Here is a 22,879-nt window from a genome sequence, read left to right as displayed (position 1 = left end):
TTCTTTTCTGTCCATCAGATCTTTTTTTTTCCCCACTGTGTCTTTGCCCACATGCCTAGAATATTTTTTCCTTCTTTGTAATACAGTTCTCAATTAAAAATCCACCTCACTGTAAGATTCAAGACATTTAGTTAGAATCTTATTACACAGGGTCCCTAGACTCTGAAAGCCTATGCTCTAAGATAACTCCTCCTGGATGTTTTCCTGTAATTTCCCTACTGTCCAAATAGCCCTTGACCCATGCTTTCCCTTCAAGCAGGAACCTAGTTTTAGTTTTCTTTATTTTCAAAATATTCCTCCTTTTAGACAGTGGAAGATTTGAGGCCAGAAGTTGTGACGTCTTTGAATGAATGCACTTATTAGCACCTCTGTAAACACTTTGACATTCAATGTTTACTGAATCTTTCTTTTAGTCAATTTAACATTCAACATTTAAATTCATATTTCAATTCCTCTTTTTTTTTTTTTTTCTTTTTGCGGTATGTGGGCCTCTCACTGTTGTGGCCTCTCCCGTTGCGGAGCACAGGCTCCGGATGCGCAGGCCCAGCGGCCATGGCTCACGGGCCCAGCCGCTCCGCGGCATATGGGATCCTCCCAGACTGGGGCACGAACCCGTATCCCCTGCATCGGCAGGTGGACTCTTAACCACTGCGCCACCAGGGAGGCCCTCAATTCCTCTTTTGTTTTGAGAAGAAGTTTTTGGCAAAACAGGCACATAAAATTACAATGAATAAATGAACATATGGGAAAATGTTCAAATTGGCTAATAAATAAAAATTCTATACCTTTGTCAACTTTTTATTAATGTATAACAAGTTACTACAATCTTAACCACTTAAAATGACAGCCATTTATTATTTGTTTTTATTCTGTTTGTCAGAAGTCCAAGTGGGCCCAACTTTGTTCTCTGCTTAGTGTTTAAAGGCTAAAAGCAAGATGTGGGCTCAGTTGGGTTTCTATCTGGGGGCTGTGGTAAAGAATCACTTGCTAGCATATTTAGTCTCTTGGTAGAATTAAGTTCATTTCAGAAGGACTAAGGTCCCTGTTTTTTTGCTCCCTATCATCTTGGGCTTCCCTCAATTTCTGGAGGCTAACTGAATTCCTTGGTAAATGGTCCCCTCCATTTTCAAGCCAACAGTGGTGCATCTTCTCACACTTGGAATCTCTTTGGTTTTTCTGCTACCAAGAAGAGAAAATTCTCTGCTTCTAAGGGACTCTACTTCTAAAGGATTAGACTTAAACCCACCTGGAAAAATCTCCTTTTTTATTAACTCAAAGTCAAGTGATTAGTAACCTTAATCATATCTACAAAACTCCTTTTGCCATGTAATGTAACATAAGCATGGGCATGATTTCTCATTATATTCACAGTAAGATTAGGGCAGAAGATCTTGGAGGACCCTTTAAAAAAAAAAAGAATTCTGTCTACCACAATACTAAAAAAAAAAAATAATAATTATTTTCCCCCTTTTAAACTCTATGTTTAATAATGTTAGATATTTAATAAAAATTCAACATTCACATACTCTGGGGTATAGTCAGTTGGTACAACTCTTTCAAGAATGCAAATTTATTAAAGTGGTAAGGAGGGAAGAACTTTTATGTGAAGGGATTCATGTGTACATGCAACATTATAGTGTGTTTAGAGCACTAGAATACCTCTTTAAAAAATGAAAATTAAGAAGAATAGCAAAAGGAAAGAAACCAAGATGAGAGATTAAAATGGAAAATAGGAAGGGGATAATTATGGAAGTTTTGTACGTCTAGAAACTATGTTTTGTCTTTACCCTATAGGTTAAGGTCTCATAATTTCTTTTTATGCCATGTCCATGGTCATCTTTGGCTGTCTGGTGAAGACTATGGACCCCTTCTCATAATAATGTTTTTAGATGCATAAAATAAAATACATAGAATTATACTAAAACCAGTATATGGTGATGTAGTTATCAAAATAGTTTTGAAATTTTTGAACAGAAATAAATATGCTTCTCTTTTAACATATTAAATAACAGGATTTAGCAATGAGTCTAGTAACATAATTTCAAAGTTGCAATGAGAATAAATATATTTTGATACATATGCAACAACTATTAAATGAAATTAAATAATCTATGATTTCTCTTGGTGACAAAGTCACTGATACAACTTATGTTACTGGGTTGTTGGGGTTCTTTTTTTTTTTGCTATTTTATAATGGAAAGAAATTGTAAGTTTCTGTTAAAAGTTAGTGAAGATAAAGAAGATTTTTTTTTCCTATGCAAGTTGTGCTCTAGATTAAGTACATCTTCTGTAGGAGTTGAAGGAATTAGAGGTATTTGAAATTAGAAATGCAGGGACATGGACTATAGGACTTCAAGTTTAGAGAAAGAAGATCATTTTGAGGTTCTTCCAACAGTTTAGAAGGAGATGATGGAAGTGGAAAAGAAGTTAAGATCATTTGGATTTATGAGTTCAAAGAATTGAAGCTAAGTGTGGATTATCTACTTGGATGTTGAAACTGACAACAATGAAGAAAGGAGTCAGATATATAGGTCCATTCTGAGCAGGTGCCTAGTACCTCAGTTAATGTGGGGGGTGTCCAGAGCTTGGAAGTGATTAGGAGGGGCAATATGTGGTACGGTTAGAGGCATGAGCCTATATACTAAAACTAGTTTATATTTTTATACTATTGTGCAGCAGTAATTGTTGGAAGACTACACGAATATTTGGAAGCTTTTAAATGGGTGTTGGAAGAATTTTGACTTAGTATTAGAGCCAGGGAGAAAGAGAAATCACTTGAGAGGGTTACAATGAAAGGGTGTGTTAGATAGGGACATCCAGACTTGAGTAAGAGGTTGAGGGAGCAGTTCTGTGAAAGGTTGAAGGTATAGGAACATTTTGATAAAAAATACAAAAGAAGAAAGATTAAGTGGAATCAGCTGAGAAAAAGGGTAGTAATGAGGTGTTAAACCAGTGGGAAAGACAATGAGCAGTGTAGTGAGAGGGAGAAGAAACCACAGGAATTATGAGAAAGAAGCAAAGCAGAGGTAAGGATAGGTGATCACAGTGGTCTTCATTTGGTGCAGTGCGAGAGGGTTCATGGAGTGAGGAAGGGTAGGACACCATATTTTATGATTCATGACTCTGGTGTAAAATTTAGTTGCTAGCAGGCTATCCTAATGTTCTGGGCAAGGTCTATGTGGTGTAACTATTTAATGTATCAACTCAAAGATAGCCATTAAAAATGATAATAATACCAAACATGTGGTCATTGGAAAATATATAGTGTCAGATGGAGAAATACATAATTTTATATATGCTATTATGTCAATTTTGTCAAATATATGTAGGTATATATACAAGAATAGGAAGGTAAAAAATAAAAATAGTTGTAAATTGATACAATTGTGTGCCCTCTCCCTCTAAAAAGTATTAGTTATAATGTTCCCACAGGGTTGTTTTTTTTTTTTGTAGTGAGATAAGTAAATCCCATTCATTTCCTTTAATTAAAAAAAAACCTTCTGTAATGCAACTATTTTTTTTTCCTATGAAACTTTTATAAAGTGGCTGCGGCTCAATATTTGTCTTTCCAATGGCTTTAACTTTCAGGTTCTATTTATTTCTCCTCTCCACTTTTAAATTCTTCTTTTCTTCAAAGTGCCTTTCAGCCTATTCATTCAACTTCCTAATCCTCTTTCCCTAAGGATTATTACTTGTAGGACAAACACTAGAGGATTTAAAAAATTATCCCAAGAATTCAGTAATCTCCACCTAGATCTAAACAGGAAAATATGGGTTTGAGGTTCATCAGAAAGTACTAGTTTTTAACACAGATGAAGGGTAGCTGAAACCATTAGGAAGGTAATCCTATGCATTTCTGAAATTTCTCCTCCTGAAAACATTTCTTAGGGGGACATCTGAACATCTTTCATGGAGAGCACTGACATTTGGGAATGGAAAGAGAAGAAAGATCTAACAGGGTGATCTCTAAATTTTAAATAAAAGTTGGGACATAGATTCTGACAATGGAACAAAATGTAAAAAAATAGAACTTCACAGGAAACTTATGACATCTGGTTAGCATACTCACAATTACATAGCTCTGTGACTTAAGTTAAAGAATCTTTAATAATTCAGAATGTAGACTAAGATATTAATAAGCAGAGTCTTTAAAATATACTTTGTTAAATTCTGACTTTGGAATGATTTTGGTATTTTCCATTGTCAGCTATGTAATAGTTTTAACAATGTTCCCAGTTGATTTTTTCTTTTTTTAATTTTTATTGGAGTATAGTTGATTTACAGTGTTGTGTTAGTTTCAGGTGTACAGCAAAGCAAATCAGTTATACATATATATAATATATTACATATATTATATATAAATATCTCTACTCATTTTTAGATTCTTTTCCCATATAGGTCATTACAGAGTATTGAGTAGTGTTCCCTATGCTATACAGTGATTGATTATAGAGTTCTCCAACAAGTTGTCATAAAATATGCTGTAAATAAAATGGAGTGGGACTATATTCAGTCTTAAATCTATCAAGTGAACAACAATTAATTTGATTTGCTTGGTACTTTTCTTTTTGTGATAAATTAATATTAACCATATGAGCTGTATTATATATTATTTCTCTTCAAGAAAATGCTAAATATAATTTCAACAAAACAGTGGTATTTGCAAAATACATAAGGCAATAATAATGATAATGAAAATTCTGGCATTGTATAAAAACAATGACAATCTTAGTGCATGTGCAGCATCAGCTGTGCTGATACCAATTTATAATAATATACTTTGCACTTTTCAAACAGTTTGAAACATTCTCTGAATTTGGACTTTAATTTATTATTCAAGAGGAAAGACTTACAACATTGTGAGGAAATAGATTAAGTTTCATTTAACAGGATAAGGGCAGTTGGGAGTAAAGATGTATTTCTCTTCTTAATTGCGTGACAAGATTACATTTTTCTCATTTCTTATTAGCCATAGTTAAAACTTTCAGGCAAGAAAAATACTGAAACCTGTAAAAGAATGTTTATTGTAAGTATTTACAAAATCATCTTAATCAAAACATTTTAGTTTGCTGCATTTTAGTGTGCTTCCTGTAGTTCTGTTTATAAAACAGATTTTCTAATAAGGCATTAAAAAGAGCAAAGTTCAAAACAAACTTTTGTTGTTTCAGCAGGGTTTGAACTATTTTGCTGCTCCTTACTTTAAAATATGGTATATAATTTATACCACATCGAGTCTTTAAGTTACTTCATAATTATAAAGCTTAGTGTGGAGGGTGAGAAAGGGATAGGGTAAGATATAGATTTGGAGGGTAAACTTTCCATGGAGTGTTCTGACCTGCCGATATAATTGGCTCTGCAGCTTTGCCTATGTTAAAATCGTCCTTCATTTCCTTAGGTATAGTTGGATATAGTTTTAAGTGGTATTGTTTGTCTTAACCATAAAACTGGTTTGGTTAAATGATATACTTTGCTAAACACCATGTGAGTTTAACTTACATTTTTTCCAAGGAGAAACATCTGTTTGGCAACAATCATTTAATCCCAGTGACTTCTAGAACTGCAATATCCCTGGCTAGTGAATGTGCATAACACAGAGTAGTGGAGAGAAGACTGAATTGGATGAAAGAGCTCCTGGATTCTGTTCCTCTACTGGCTATCACCTACTGTATTCTTTGGGGAAATTCTCTTGGCTTTGATTTCACATGAGTCAAAAAAGGAGGTTGATATAGACAGTCTTTTAGGTCTCTCCCAACTCTAACAGCTATAATTCTAACATTAACTTCAACAATTTTTAACAAGTTTATTTTTCATTTCTATGATGGCACGAAGGAATGCCTTCCACGCATCCCCTCTCTGTCAAATAAATATATGAACAAAGCAATAAGTCACTGGGCGATTGCTATTAAAATATTTTTGTTCTTATTGTTATTGAATCATGAAGATTTAACTGAGAGGTGGTTAAGCATTGTAAAAAGTTTTGTTCAATTCTTACTCCAGTATTAAAAACTAACCCTTTAGTTCTCATGGCATTCCACAGAGAATATGTTCTGTATCATTTACTGTCAACCTAATGGATTTGACCTGTCTTTTTTTTTTTTTTTTTTTTTTTTGCGGTGCATGGGCCTCTCACCATTGTGGCCTCTCCTGTTGCAGAGCACAGGCTCCGAACACACAGGCTCAGCGGCCATGGCCCACGGGCCCAGCCGCTCCACGGCATGTGCGATCTTCCCAGACCGGGGCACGAACCCATGCCGCCTGCATCAGCAGGCAGACTGTCAACCACTGCGCACCAGGGGAAGCCCTGACCTGTCTTTTAAAACGAGTCAAGTTGTAGAGTTTTTTCACTATGAAAAGATATATCATTATAGCATTCACAGCATAAGGGACAAAACCCAGGGTTTTTTTTAACCACAATATATATGTAAAATTCACCAAGCAATAATACTGATAAATAAAAATGCTAACACTAAAAAAAAAGAAAAGGCACCTTCTTTATAATCTTAATGCATTTGCAGCATCATCTGTACTGATATCAGTTTGCAATAATATACTTTGCATTTTTTGAGCAGGTTTTAAATATTTGACTTTTCAACTTTATTATTCAACAGGAAAGCCTCACAACAATACCATGGGGTAAATAGTTTAATGTCCCTTATGGTAGATGGAAAATATGAGTCAAAAGTTATCACATGATTCCCATAACACCACTCAATAAGTCAGGATCAAACTAGAAATAGGATACATAAATCCTATTTAAAATCTACTTTTCCATTTCTTAGATTTTCCTGTAGACTTTTGCATTTCTCATTTGTGTTAAAATGTCAATGAGTTGAATTAAACTAATCATATAATTATTTAAATAAGTATATAGTTTCACAGACATTTGCAAAAAGTTATCACAGTCTTCTGAAATATAAATAGAGGTACACAAAAGCACATATCCATTCTTATAGAAATTAATTAGTAGAAAATAATTTTTTTGTAGACAGATGTTTTCTTGTTTTTACCAAATGATGCATTAGACTTTAACATAAAAAAAGATATATCATCAGTGAAACACATCTTGAATATGCTAAATATTCTCCAGAAAGCTTTGGCTGTTTCTCTATGTACAAAAGGAAGCATAAGAATTTAAATGTTTACTCTGTTTTTCCTATTGATATTTAATTGTTAGTAGTCATCAACTCAGAAATTTGGTGACCTTTTCTTTTCGAAAGTGTGTATGATGACCCTTTCATGTTTATTATATCTTAATATTGATATTAAATAAGAACTAGGAGTTTTTTAGTTATATTTATCTTGTTTGCATATACTACATATAACACATATACATGTAAATTAAAAGTTTTAGTTATTAAAGAAACTAAGAGGCTAAATTTTTCTCCGATAAATCAGAGCAACAAGTCTAGTGTTTGAGGTCTTACATTTGAGACCTGGATGTGAAAACAGCTGCATCTGTAGTCACAACCATGGTGACAGATGACCTTGTATCCTATGACTACTTGTGTATAAGAAGCCTTGGTTCAACATACATTAATGAGACATAAAAAGTGATTTTGAAAACCTAGTAATTCACCTAATTTTTTTTTACAATGTAATTTTAAGTATTCTGAAATCAAGTACATGATTTTAAAGAAGAAATATACAGTTTTTAAAAAGTATATTGTTTTATTGAGTCCTAAACAAATGAATAATAGTTGATAGCAGCTAGTCTATATTGAGAGCCTGCTGTGTACAGACACTGTTCCAAGTAATTTACTTGTAAGCATGCATTTAATCCTCATGATGATCTGAGGTAGGTACTATTTTTATTCTCACTGCAGAAATGGAAGAACTAATGCACAGAGATGTTAAGGACACAACTTATACGTGGCAAAGCCAATGTTCAAGCTCAGGCAGCCTGGTGCCAAAGCCTGTGCTTTCCACCCCCTGGGGCTGGTTTAAGCCCCATCATCATTCACTCGTTTGACAAATTAAGTTTATTTACCTTAAAACTCATAGAGACATTCATTTCCATTATAACAAACCTTTATATAATGTATAATATATGCCAGGCACTATCCTAAGTGCTTTGTACAAATCAACTCTCCTAACCTGACATTCTGGTAGGTATCTGAATTGTCAGAGAACTGAAGACTTATAAAAGCGCCATATGCTAATGTAGGTATATCTAAATAAATAATTGGATGTCTCATTCCAACAAAAATCTAGAGTGCTTGTTTTGTTATTAATCATTTGAAACTCAACTCTTCTAGCCTTGGTCCCATTGGTTCCTTTTATCTTCTACCCATGGAAGCATGTTCCCAAGAGTTGTCTTTATTCTCCTTTTTGGTCTAACTACAAATGATGCATGGATGGCAAGGTGCTGTTAAAGAATAAATCAGAAATTCTTAGTAACAATACAACATGCATCCTGAAGCTAGTGCTTATGTGTATAACCCAATGTTAACAGCAAGTTCAGATACATTTAAACATCTTTTAAATGGCGACTCTTGTGGTTAATGATAATGATCTGTATTACTATTTATAAACCCAGGTTAGAGTTCAAATTATATTACAAATCCCACACTTCTCCATTCTAGCCATTGCATGTCCAATCATCAGTCCTAGAATGTTGAAGCCCTGAATCCTCAGGGATGATTGCTGTCTGATATTTTGCTATATGAATCCCAAGTGCTCCAAATACTGTATGAGGTAAGACTTTGACAGCCCCGGCAGCTCTTCATATCCTGTGGAAAATGATGCTCCCCATCTTCACTTGGGGGAAACCATTTATAAATATTCGTCTGATTAATAAGATCACAGTTTCTCTTGTGAGTGAGGAGTTGGTGCTACTTGTCATTTGCTGTGTCTTCTTCACTTAGGGTAGAGAAATACTTCTGTCACATGTACACAAAGTTCACTTCATGATATTAGATTGGTCTGACTCTGAAGAACTTCTTGACATCCAGTACAAGCACTGATTCAAACCACAAGAATATAAATAATACACAATATGCAGGAGTTTTAGCTCTATGTGCCATGGACAAAATTCATGGTCAATTCACACTAGATACCAGTCTTTGAGGCAATCCAGCCTCGATACTGACTCATTCTTGTGTAGACCCCCGTTTTTTTGGGAAGAGCACATGGTTGTCCCCAACCTACTATACCGACAAGGTACCAGATGTCATGATTATCATAAACCAGAGGTCCACCAGAATCTCCCTAGAGAAGAAAATATATTTAAAATTGTTAACATTTAATTCAGTAGGAAGGTCACTGCAATCATCTCTCTTCCACAGGAAAAATGGAAACTGGTACACAGAACATGCAGCCAAACTAGAGATAGATTATATGATGTTTCTCTCAACTGAGTTAAAATTTTGTGCTAATCTTTAAAGTGAATTGTTTTCTAGAAAGACTAACATTCATTCATATGGAATGGTTACATTATTTCTGGTTCAGCATCCCTAGAATTTTTGCTAGTTTTATTAGACCCTTTAAGCATGGGGTTTAGTAAGCATTTATCTAAAATATTTAACATGAGGTTGGTATTTGTGCATAGGCAGAAATTTTCTGTGATCTCTTCTGAATGTCTTAGCTTGACTGTATTTTATGGACCTAATCTTGGTCTCCTTTTCTGTTACTCACCTAGTTCTAATTTATGTTTGCTTTCTGAATTTTATATAGATTAAATCTCTTAAATCTCTTTTGGATCAAGGAAGATTAAGTAAATAAACAGTTGTAAGTGTAGAGGTTAAAATTGTGGTCTCAGTAGTTGAACTGCCCAAGTTTCAGGTCTAGTTCTATTAATTACTGGTTGTGTGACCTGAGGTAAGATACACAGGGTAACCTCTTTGTGCCTCTTCCACCTCCTTCATTTATTTTTTCTTTTATCAGCTATTTATTGAATTTCTATTATGTGTCCCAGACATTCTGGTGGACATTGAGGATAAAACGATGACCAAAAATGAACGGTCCCTATGCTCATAGAGCTTGACATTTAGGTTAAAAAACCCACAATATTAAATAAGCCTACAAATATGCAAAATGACAACTGTGATAAGTGCTATGGAAACATACAATGGGGAATTCGACTAGTCAGGGAGGAAAGGGATATTTGCCTTGATGAGATGTAATTGAGCTGATATCTAAAGGAAGAGGAGTAAATCATGAAAAGAAAGGATGAAATGTGTTCTAGACAGAGGGAACAGCATGACAAATGCTCTAGGCATGAAGGAGCCTGGCATATGCAAAGGCCTGTAGAAAGGGGGACTGGAGAGAAGACAGCAAGGGGGCAATTGGTACAAAATGAGGCCATAGAGGTAAGGAGAGACTAGTCTATATGGAGCCCTGTGGCTCTTTTACAGACGGTTTTGGTTTTTATCATAAGATAAAAGCAAAGGTAAACCACTGAAGTTTTAAGTGTTTTAAGGAGGGCGTTGATATGATCAGATTACATCTTGTTAGAAACTGTCCGGGCATTCATTTTACTAATGCACTAAAAGAGCATAAGAATGAATATAAGGGAGATAAACTAGATGGTTAAATGTGGTTGGGGGGTGGAGGGAAGGGAAGGGGAGGAGAGAGAGGTTGAGAGAAGAGAGAAAGGCAAGAAATGGTGAAGAGAGATTTAAGGAGGTAGAAACCATGGGATTAGGTAATCAATTGGATATGGGATAAAGAGAGAAATTAGAATGATTTCTAGACTCTGGCTTATTTAGCATAATGAAAGGGGATGCCATTCATAGAGATACAAAACATAGGAAGAAGATCAGGTGGGGAGGGGAATAAGAACAGAATCAGGTACAACATTTGAATCTGAGATGCCTTTGAAACATCCAACTGGAGCTGCCAAGTAGGAATAGAATATAAAAGTCTGGAGATCAAAAGGGAGGTTAAGACTAAAAGTATAAATGTATGAAACATCAACAAAAAGATCATAATTGAAGCTATGAAAGAGAATTAGATTCTCTGGAGAGAAAGTATAGAGTGAAAAAGAAACAGGCATAGGATAGATTAACATGTATTAGGTGGAATTAAGAGAATGAGCCTGAAAAGGAGACAGAGAAGGAGCAGACAGATGTAGGATGAAAATCATTACAAGCTAAGGGAAGACGATATTTCAAGAAAGGGGGAGTGGTAAGCATTATTAAATGCTGTTAAGAGGTTAAAAAAAAAAGAAGACCAAAAAATTTGTATAACGTCATTAGTGGTTCATTGAAAACATTAGGAAGAGAGATTTTGATGAAGTAATAGGGCAGAAACCATACTGAAATGGTTTGAGGAGTTAGTGGGAGGTGAGGAAATTGAGACCATGGGTAGAGACATTTTCGCAAATATTTGGTGGTAAAGAGAAGAGATAAGATGAGACACTAGTTGGAGGCATTATGGGTCTAAAAAGAATTGGCTATTTCTTTTTTTCCCTAACTTAAGAGATCTGGGTAGAGAAGGATCTAGTTACAAGAGAAATGTTGAGTCTGAAAAGAGAGAGAGAGGACATAATTGCCAGTGTAAACTTCCCCAGAGGCCAGCAAGAAGAAGAAATGGAGCAAAGGAGAAGGGACCAGCCTTAGTGAAGAGGCAGCTTCTCTGTTGTGATCTAAGCTGAAGGTGGATGACAAGGGTCCGGATGAAGGCATGTCTGTATGCTTGGTGCTGGGAAGATGGGGAAACTCCCCTCTTTTGACTTGTATTTTTCTTTGAAAATTGGGAAACAAAATCATCAGTTGAGAATAAACAGGCAGGCGAAACTGAAAGTTAAGGAAAGTAGAAAATAGTGGAAGAATTCGGAGAAGGGTAGATTTAGAAAAAAACAAACTAACAAAAAGAGTAAGGTTGTCAGTTTTGTTATCTGGAACCTATAGTGGAACCATGGGTTCTCTTGTATTTTTTCCAGGAGCATTTGACTTTCCAGATACAGGCAGAGAGAGAAAGAGACTAAATAATTGAGTCCTTCCAGGTTTGGGACTTTGTCAGACAGAAATACTGGGAAGAGAGAGCATCAGGTGGACTTGGGGTATTAGCAAAAGTGTTTAAAAAATGATCACAGGGACTTCCCTGGTGGTCCAGTTGTTAAGACTCTATGCTTCCACTGCAGGGGGCAGGGGTTTGATCCCTGGTGGGGGAACTAAGATCTCACATGCTGCAAGGCGTGGCCAAAAAAAAAAAAAAATGATCACAGTGCAATCTAAATTGGACAAGTGGATGGTGGAAGAAAAGAAAGGATTAATGGAATGTGAAATAGCAGAGAAGCTGTTCTCTACAGGTCTCTATGAAATTGAAGAAGGATGATATTCAGCCAACAGATATTTGTGCCAGGCACTGTTTTAGGTGTTGGTAATACAGCAGTAAAATAAAATGGATGCTCTAAAATGTGTGCCTTCATGGAGCTCATATTCTAGGTTAGTGAAAGAGACAGATAATAAGCCAGTTAAATAAAATATATTGTGTGCTGAATGGTGCAAGAGCTAAAGATAAAAATAAAACAGAGAAGGGACACAAAGAATATATGTGTAAGTTGTGTATGTTGGGGGGTGAGGGTTGGAAGGTTGGGGTGTAACAGAGTGTGGCCAAAGAAACAGAAGTAGTTGAAAAGCAGGCAGAAGGATTGAGGATTGTTGTTAAATAGGATGACTTGGGGATTTAGTGCTGCTGGAAATGGAATAGTTTTTGGTGACGAAGCTAAAGGTGTTACCCTAGGAATAGGTGACTGAGGAGGAGTGAAGATCACTGGAGGTTAGGAGATCTAGGAGCTAAGAATCCAGCATTTAAATGAGTTGACGTTAATATTGCAGGCCTTGGGATGGAGATGAAATCTGTTTCAGGTGTCAGTCATGAAAGAATGAAAGGGACAAAGTAGAGAGATTTGGAGGTGGGGGAATAAAAACAAGATGATGAGAGATGATGATAGAGCTGAATAAAGTGGTCTTCAGAGGAGAGGTTTCTCTGTCTTTTGATTCCAAATTTGTTTAAGAAAATAACAATAGAGCATGAGTTATTGTGTGAAACAGAAATTTGGAGCAGTTGACTTTAATTTCCTAATTTGTAAAATAGGGATAATTATAGTAATGCTTCAGTCTCATTATATTAAATGAAATAATGTATAGAACGTGCTTAGCATTGTTTCGGCATAGTAGACACTCAGTACAATCATTTTTGTTACCATGTTTATTTAAGCAAACTGAGTCTTTGGTAAAATTCATGTCATTTTTTTCTCCCAGGTAAACTATATGCCCAAATTAAAAATAGTTAATGGAAACTTTCCTCTTAAAGTTTTGACCTTTACTTTGGACTTACCTTACATGCATCTACTTTTCCATCCATGAATCCAGCCCATAACATTCCTGAAGTTATCAGGCCATCATACACATCCTTTCTGTTACACACATCGGTACTTATGGTTTCCACCCTGGCTTGCCGAAGTCTCTTTTGTGTTGGTCCTATTACACAAACAAATGTAAAAATGAAAAACATGTTCTTTGAATAGAGCTACATCTAAGACTCAGAAGACACATAAATTGTATATTCCTAGGAGCAAAAGCAATTAAGATTATTTTATTATTTAATTATTGCCTAATTTTATTTTCTGAGTCATAAATATCTACATGCAAGGAACAATACACATACATGACCCAATATTATATCATATTTGTGACTCTTCAAGAGTTATTGGAACCCTCAAAACTACATGCAATACTTTGTGTGTATGCCCTTTTTTTTCATGAGAAGAGGGTTCATCACACTGATCTTGTCCAACTTCACATTTTTCCATGTAAGGGAATTGAGACTCAGAGAAGTTCATTGATTTTCCAAAAGCTACTCAAGAAGAAACCAGGATACAAGCTGCACAGGTCTATTTGTCCTACTCTATGCTGTATAGCAGCTGTCCCCAACATTTTTGGCACCAGGGACCGTTTTCATGGAAGACAATTTTTCCATGGACCAGTGGGTGTGAGCATTGGTTCAGTTGGTAATGCGAGCGATGGGGGGCAGCAGATGAAGCTTCTCTCACTTGCCCACCGCTCACCTCCTGCTGTGTGGCCCAGTTCCTAACAGGCTGCAGACCACTACTGGGCCATGGCCTGGGGGTTGGGGACCCCTGCATCTTATTTCAGGTGTTTCAAAACATGAGAAACAAAACAAATGCCCAAGATACACCAACAATATGACACCAGCAGAGAGCAAGGCCAGTGGTTAGGAGGAGAGAATACTGCACAACTGAGTCTCAAAACATTCACAAAACACTTTCATGTTTATGATCATTATATATCCTCATTAAAATTAGGAAGAATTTAAACCAAAAAAAGTATATGAAATATATGCTAGCCGGGAGTTTTTACATCTGGCAAATATACAATTTGTAATCCTTTACTCCCTTGTACTCCCATAGCATTTTGTTCCTTCTTATAGTATCTAAAACAGTCTGTTCTGTTCATCATGTTATTGACCTCTCCCTTTCCTCACCACTGCTCCAGTTAATTGTGAACTCCTCAAGGACAGGTATCTGATTCCTTTTACTTTTTAACACACAGTACCTTGTTCTTCTCAGAGCCATACACATTAGAAACATCTACATTTTAATGAAGAGTCTAAAGAGGTATCCCCTAGATGCCTCATTAGATCCCAAGATAAAATTGTACTAAGTAAATTATGTTGAACAGCTCACCATCATCTACAATGGATCCAAACCCTGTGATGAATACACTTGTTTTAGATGACAACTTTATGGATGAATCTGGGAGGCAAACTCTGAACTACATTTGAAAACTCAACTTGGGTAGCAAGCTGAGCCAAAGCAATGTCATTTTCATTTGTTTCTCTATGGTAATTCTCATGAAAGGTAATTTTCCTCACAGTTCGTTGCACTGCGGGTGGTGTTATAGTTGTGCCAGAAGTAGCAATCCATTGATTTGGGTCTTTATGTCTGCAAAATATAAAGGGTAAGATGTGTGATGCTTAACTGTATCCTTTAAAGAAGATTGAGACCATATTCTCCCCAACTATTGGAATTAAGCTCCTAAAAAATCCCTATGGTGAGAGAATTTGCAGTTGATGACCTTATGGAAAAAAGAGGTTAAAATATTGATACAAATGAGAGTATGAAAGCCCTTAAAATATTTTACATACTCTAAAATTAAAGAGAGTACAGTAACTAAATGGAATTCCATGCTATATTTGGAATAATAATAGTAATGGGTACTATACAATTAGTTTCTAACATTTTAATTCCTTGTTTATTAGAAACTCTTCAAATTTGATTTCTTCTTTAATTTCAGTGAAGTATGTACAAATTAATTTTGATTTGTTTTAGATATTATGCAGCATAAAAGGTATTTTCCTTCCGTATGAGACACTCTATCCATTCTTATTTTATGACTCACCTGTCAGTTCTTGTTTACTGGGTCTTACCTTGATCTTTGAGATAAAGTATAATTTGTCTGCTTCACAAACTCTCATATGTACACAGGATTGTTTCTCCACCCAAGGCCCATACCCTGCCCCAATACTCAAGAGCTAAGCAACCCTATTCAGTGTCATGTTGTTAGTGCTCCCACCACCTTTGACCTGGCCTAGTCAGTCCCTCTTACTATTTTTGAGGCTCTTCCTTAACACAGATGCTTTTCTCTACCACAAGATACATAATAAGCAAATTCTGTCTACTCCTATCATCTCTTTACCTCCCTATTCTAATATAAAGCCCAGTTCCCTCTTTGTCAAATTATCCCTTTCAAGAATGACTAGAAATATATAGAAACTTGAAATTCTCTATGTAGAAGAAAATTATTTAAAAGGAAATCACACAGAAGTGAATTCAGAAAGAGGATTTCCTTGTTCATGCAGGATTACTGTGTTGGTGAATCATAAACTTTTAAGTGTAATGAAAAACCTGAAAGATCAGTAGTTTTCAGAGTACGCTGCACTGCTCCAGGGATGAGCAGGCAGAGCCTAGGGGCAGAGGGATTGGGATATGGGGAGGGCTCCTCTCTTATCTGTTGTTGTTTCTTTTTAAATTTCCACTTGGTTATGTATATAATCTTTTTTTTTTTTTTTTTTTTTTTTTTTTTTTTTTTTTTTGTCTGCGTTGGGTCTTCATTGCTGCACGCGGGTTTTCTCTAGTTGTGGTGAGCGGGGGCTACCCTTCGCTGCAGTGTGCATGCTTCTCATTGGGGCAGCTTCTCTTGCTGCAGAGCACAGGCTCTAAGCGTGCGGGCTTCAGTAGTTGTGGCATGCGAGCCCTAGAGCGTGGGGGCTTCAGTAGTTGTGGTGCACAGGCTCTAGGGCATGCAGGCTTCAGTAGTTGTGCCACGTGGGCTCAGTGGTTGTGGCTCATGGGCTCTAGAGCGCAGGCTCGGTACTTGTGGCACATGGGCTTAGTTGCTCCACGGCATATGGGATCTTCCTAGACCAGGGATTGAACCTGTGTCCTCTGTATTGGCAGGCGGATTCTTAACCACTGCGCCACCAGGGAAGTGCCTCTCATCGGTTTTACTTATTTACACTTTAAAGGAAGATTTTATTCAAAGCAGAAATCTTAGGGCTGAAGCATTCATTTGAAAACTAGAATTCTGGAAGGTACGAAGACATATGTTACTTCAGTCCTTAAGGAGCTTGTAAGCTAATGGAGTGGACAAAACAGGAATACCCATCTCTTCATGCATCATCAACCAGAAAGGGAGTCTCCAGTCATAGGCACAGTTCAATATGTTTTGTGGATAAGAACAGTAAGACTCACTAAGAAGTTAAATGGCTTGCCCAGGTAAGTCACGTATCCACCTGGTTACTGTCAGAGAGAGATGGCCTAGGTCTCATGATATCCTGTCAAGAACTTTTTCCCTACACACTCTTGTTTCACAAAGACTGGGATCATTTTTCATGGACATAAATGTACTAACATTTGTCTTAAACAAAATTTTTAAAAATACACTAATTCTGGGGCTTCCCTTGTGGCGCGGTGGTTGGGAGTCCGTCTGCTGATGCAGGGGCCACGGGTTCGTGCTCCGGTCCGGGAAGATCCCACATGCCGCGGAGCGGCTGGGCCCGTGAGCCATGGCCGCTGAGCCTGTGCGTCCGGAGCCTGTGCTCCACAACGGGAGAAGCCACAACAGAGAGAGGCCCGCGTATCAAAAACAAAAAAACAAAAAAAAAAACACTAATTCTGTAGGGAAAAAAAAACATTAAAATTTTATTTGGATAATTGTGATATTGTCTTCAAAGAATCCTTATTTTTCCTTCACAACAGTACACTGCATTATGCAGTTACATGAAATTATATCACCTGCAAAATGGAACCCTTTCTCTCCAGGATCATTACCTTTCCCAACTCTTTTATATTATTATTATTACGGGCATAAAATATGCTATTACATTTCTCATATTTTAAAAAATCCTTCCAGGGGCTTCCCTGGTGGCGCAGTGGTTGAGAGTCCACCTGCCAATGCAGGGGATGTGGGTTCGTGCCCCGGTCCGGGAGCATCCCACGTGCCGTGGACAGGCTGGGCCTGTGAGCCATGACCATTGGGCCTGCACGTCCGGAGCCTGTGCCCCGTAACGGGAGAGGCCACAACAGTGAGAGGCCCACGTACTGCAAAAAAACAAAAACAAACAAACAAAAATCCTTCCTTTGAGTCCACAACAACTCCCAACTGTCAAATTTCTCTGCTCCCATTCATTTAAAAACTCCTTGAAAGTGGCATCTAAACCCACTGCATCCAATCCTTCTCCTTTTCTCTCTTGAATTCATTCCCACCCCCATCATATAATCACAGTTTCTTTTATCAAGGTCACCAGTAATCTCTATTTTATCAAACTCAATGGCCGATCCCCATGTAGGTCTGCCAACACACAGAGATAGCACTGGACCTGCCGAAAATATATCTCAGTCATTATAGCTTATATTCTTCACTAAATGCATTGACATTCTGGGCTTATTTATTTTTAATTTATATAAGCAAAGATCAGTTATAAAGCAAAATAGGTGACACTCCCAAACACAAGTGTGAAGATTGGAGGATTCTGTAAACATTAAAAAAAAATCAGAAAGCCTTGAAAAATTAGTGAGACTCAAGTTTACCTAAGGCATGATGCTAGTTATTTTGGGGGTGGTTAATTTGTGTGAGTCCCTTTTCTCTTCTTTCCTGAGAGAGTGACAGTCACCTTAAATTCATTAGGTTATTCTCATTGCACATCTGCTCCATAAATAAAGGTGTAGGCATCTTGAAACAATTTGGGTGTTACCTCAGAAGGATGATCAAGCACCTCCTAGACACACCAAGGATAGTTTCCTCTGAAAGGGTGTGTGAACAGTGCCACTGACCAGGGCTTTACTCAGAGCTTTTGTGTTTTGAGGGTTTAAAAGGAAAAACTTTCTGTACCCTGATGGTGAAACCTCAGGGAGAAAATGTAGTGTGTCCCTGGTCTTGGGGCAATAGCATGCCTGTGGGTGTCTGTGTATGTGAAGTGATATAGCTGAGTGTTAAGAGCTACAACTGTGAAATCCCACGCAGAGAGCTCCTTTTGGGTTGTGTATGACTGGTCTTACATACTATGAGGGCAGTGATAAAGGCTGGCTGGTCTCTCTCACCAACCACACACCTCTCTGATCCATAAAAGCTCACACAGTTCTTGGATAATGCAATTGGAAGGGAGAGCTTCAAGAGTGATAACTTTGATTTTTTTCTTTAGTGATGGTGGATGTTGATAGTTGGAGGATAGATGGAATAATATTTTTTAAAGTGGCTGAATTTTCTCTTTAAATAGGTAGAAGAGTTTAAATTTGTTACATGTATAATAGTCTTTAAACTAAAATAATTTATGGCATAGTAGAAAAGATCACACTGGTGTCATGATGCTACAAGAGAATATGTGGTAAGAGCCATAAGAATGATGCAAACCAAACACGATAGATACGGAGAGAAGGGTGAGGGGATGAGTATGATTGGGGCATAGAGCAGCCATAATGTATTTAGGGGACAGGGTCCATCCAGAATGGAGTAGAGGATAAGCTGGTGAGATTGGACTCTTCCCAGCACTAAATTGATGGTAATTAATAACTGAGTAAGGAAGACTAGCAACAGCTCTAATAAACTTGCTTGCGGAAGCAGTGAGCCACCGTGAGCAGCCAAGTGTTACTAATGAGGCTAGCTCTGCACTGATGGCCTGCCCCTATGAGCTGGAGGCTGGCCTGCCATGGCCACTCCTCTTCCAGAGCTGTTTCACTTCCTTGGACAACCGTTTCAGTAGAAGAGGATGCTGGTAATGGCATGTATGAAGATGTCATCCTTATTCCACAGTCTGTTAAAGAAACATGCATTAGTCTGTTTTCATGAAAAGGAGTGGAAAAAAAGCACATCCTGATTTGCACTGCGTGCAGATGGTTAAACAGTCCATTGAACCTGCTATTCTTTAACTCATTCCTAGCACTCAGTCTCTGGGGTTATTCTGTAGGGGTCCTACTAATCCTATTGAGGTTCAGAAGAAATATTTACCACCATTTCAAGGCATCCAAACTAGGAATTAACTTTGGTCTCCATAAAACGCATATATGGATGAATAAATAGGTAGGTAGATAAAATACTGAGCATAAAAATGTATAGATCCTCTGCTAAGGGTTTCAGATACATTTATAGCAAAATACTTTTCAAATGAGAAAACTCAGCTCTGGAGGAGAACATAAACTACTGGAGGTCACCCAGCTGGTAAGTGACAGAGTTGTACATAAAATTAGAAGGATCCACTTCAAAGCTTGTATTCTTACTACTGAGAGAGAACCCAACACTGAGTGTCGGTCATGATTCTGCCTTGACATGAATCTGTAGACTGTCTTTGACAAGCCCTGATATTTAAGTCTTAAATACAATGATTTTTTGCTTTTCTAAAATTTAAAAGACTAGTTTTTTAAAAAAATTCTGATTCCCTGATAGCAAACCCTCAATTGATTAGACTTCAAATCAACCTTAAGTAATACTTGAAAGTATATTAGCATACTTTATTAATGTGCTTTTTAATTATTTATATTTTGTTAAGAATACAAGTTTTTTTTTTTTTTACAAAAAGGGGTTTTATTCAAAAACAGGTAAAAATAGTTGCCTGAAATCATATTTACAAATTTATCATAACTCCCTTAGTGTTAAATAGCTTTAGCTTAAGGTGACCATAAAATTGAACAAATAGAGTGTCTAGCTTAATATGGTGCCATATCAGTAGTGCCTAATACTTCCTCTCCCAACTTCCCCTTAAAGTAAGCATGAAGATAATAATAATAAAAATAATATCTACTAGTTATGAGCCAGGCCCTGTACATAGTGTTACATATATTTTCCCTAATTTTTATAACAACCCTCTATGTTAGATGTTATTATCCTCATATTGCAGATGAAAAAAAATGAGTCTATGGTATTGTTCAAAGGCAAAAGGAGCAAAATCACCAGAAATTAAGGAAGGATAAGAAAAATTATAAATTCTGGTAGTAATTTTCAGTAACTGCAGTATTCAGTTGGTTGGTTTAAAAAGCAACTTCTTAGATGACCCAAGCTATATCCCTGAACCAGAATTGTGTGGAGACCCCAACAATTCCGACAAAGCCACTGCTATTGTGATTCCCCAGCCCAGGGAATAAAGCTAGCCAAATAGAAACTATAGTTTGAACCAACCAATTGTGACCCATAAAATCTTTTCTCTCTGTGTGTGTTCAAAAGAAGCCACACTGTCCAGCACACCATCCTATCTAGAGACACAGGAAAGATTAAAAGTTCTATGAAAATGTAGTTATTTTATTAAATGGTCTGAACGTGTATCTCAAAATTTATAGTTGAAATCCTAACCCTTAAAGGTGGTGGTATTAGTAGGTGAAGTCATGAGGGTGGAGCTCTCATGAATAGGATTAGGGCCTTACGGAAGAGTGTGCCCAGGGTTCCCTAGCCTCTTCCACCATTTGACTATACAGCAAGATGTCTGAGTCAGAAGAGGGCCCTCACCGGACCATACTGGCACTCTGATCTCAGACTTCTAGCCTTCAGAATTGTGAGAAATATATTTCTGCCATTTATAAACTACCCAATCTACGGTATTTTGTTATCACACGAGGAATGGACTAATGAAAAGCAATTTAAACAGAGAAAGAAAGAGCACTGGCACCAGTGAATGCTGGAGCTGGTGGTACTCTAAAATGGGTGGTTGATATAGTTTTCATATACTCTATTTGTAAGATCAGAAATGAATCCTGCATCTAATTGTACGGCATGGTTAAGATCTGCTAAATAAGATGATATATAAACTCAGAAGACAGACATATCTCAGGAAGTTTTCATCAAAAAATTTTAGGACATGTGCTTGGTACCAGCAAAGATATGCAAGAAGACATGATCTTATTGAAAAAAGTAGCCAAACGTAAGGGGAAAATATGCTGTGATAAGAGTACACATAACGAAAGAGTTATCTATCACTAAAGAAAATTCAAAATATCACAGAAATGTCATAACAGATATAAAATCCACATAGAAGTAGTAAAAAGAAAAAGTGACACCAAATAACAGAGATAAGTGGTTTTGGGGAGTATAGATCTGATGAGATCTTTCAGAATGCAGAGGAAAGTAACCTGAGCTGGAACTAGAAATAATGATTGACATGGAGAGCAGAAAATGGACATTCAGGTAATAAAGCATTTGTGTTCCTGAGGAAGAAAAAAAAAAGAACAATTGGAACAGAGTCAATCATCAAATTTATAGAGGAAGAACATTTTTCCAGAATGAGAAAAAAATAGTGTACACATTGAAAATGCTCATAATTTCCCAAAGTTTAGTGCCAAGTACAACCACATCTAGATCTCTTGGCAAAAAAAAAAAAGTTATAGGATAAAGATTTCCTACTTTCATCCACAAACCAAAAGGTAACCTATATAAGAATAAAAATCACACCAGCCTTAGACTTCTACTCTATAACAAAAACACTAGAATAAAAGGCAATAATGTATATACAATTATTTGGGAAAGTTTATGGTCCAATAATCCTATAAAATGAGAAAAAGGAAGTAGAAAAAGATTCTGACATATGGAGTTCTCAGAAAATATACCATCTGTATAATTTTCTTGTTTAAAAATAACTTGAATATAGCTGATTCACTTTGTTATAAAGCAGAAACTAACACACAATTGTAAAGCAATTATACTCCAATAAAGATGTTAAAAAAAAGAAACAGAAAAAAATAACTTGAAGATAGAGTTTAGCAAGCAAAAAGGTGAATTTAAATCAAGACTCAAGAATGAGAAACAGTAAAAATATAACGAGTCTTTAGTGATGGGTAAATAGTTGTAATATTGGGATAAAATGGAACATGATATTTTGAAAAAGAATATTAATAGATTAATAGATTTCCTGGACATTTCACTTCCCTTCATTTAACGAGAGATATGTATGTGGCAGAAGAAAATATATGTGGTAGAATTTTGGTTATTGAGGATGGTCATAGAATATCGTTATTTTGATATTAAAACAACCTTTATAGTAAAAAGTCAGTATACATGACCAAGAAGGCTGAAAAATGATTTTTAAAAATTGTAAAATAAGAAACTCTACAATTTTAACATTTTTATGGTGGATATTTTACTTTAGCTTATATAATCATGTATTAGGGAAATTATATTATTAGGAATTGAGATTTAGTTTGAGATTGCCATTTATAGAGTGCTGGAAAATGTCATATTTTTGTTTGGAATATAATTGATTAAAAATAAATGTGGATACCATACTCTTCATCATTTCTAATTACTTCAGGAAGAAGTTGTCACTATTACGTGTGGAGACTCTATCTCAGAATGTATTTAAAGGATTTTCCTGATGTCTAACAATAGAGAAATTCACTTTAGATGATCTGTTTCTTCAATTCATGGCTGCTGGGAGG

The 22,879-nt window shown here is 36.4% G+C and overlaps 1 protein-coding gene across 1 annotated transcript in view; it reads right to left on the bottom strand.

Moving 5' to 3' along the window:
- Positions 1-9,048: 9,048 nt before the first annotated feature.
- TMPRSS11B (transmembrane serine protease 11B) overlaps positions 9,049-22,879 on the bottom strand; it is a 52,908-nt gene continuing 39,077 nt past the window's right edge. Inside the window, 2 exon segments of the mRNA XM_060096874.1 lie at positions 9,049-9,207; positions 15,550-15,554. Coding sequence (XP_059952857.1) covers positions 9,049-9,207; positions 15,550-15,554 — 164 coding nt within the window.

Source organism: Mesoplodon densirostris, chromosome 1 (assembly GCF_025265405.1).
Source record: "Mesoplodon densirostris isolate mMesDen1 chromosome 1, mMesDen1 primary haplotype, whole genome shotgun sequence".
Classification (NCBI taxonomy): Eukaryota; Metazoa; Chordata; class Mammalia; order Artiodactyla; family Ziphiidae; genus Mesoplodon; species Mesoplodon densirostris.
This window is presented reverse-complemented; position numbering and strand designations above follow the sequence as displayed.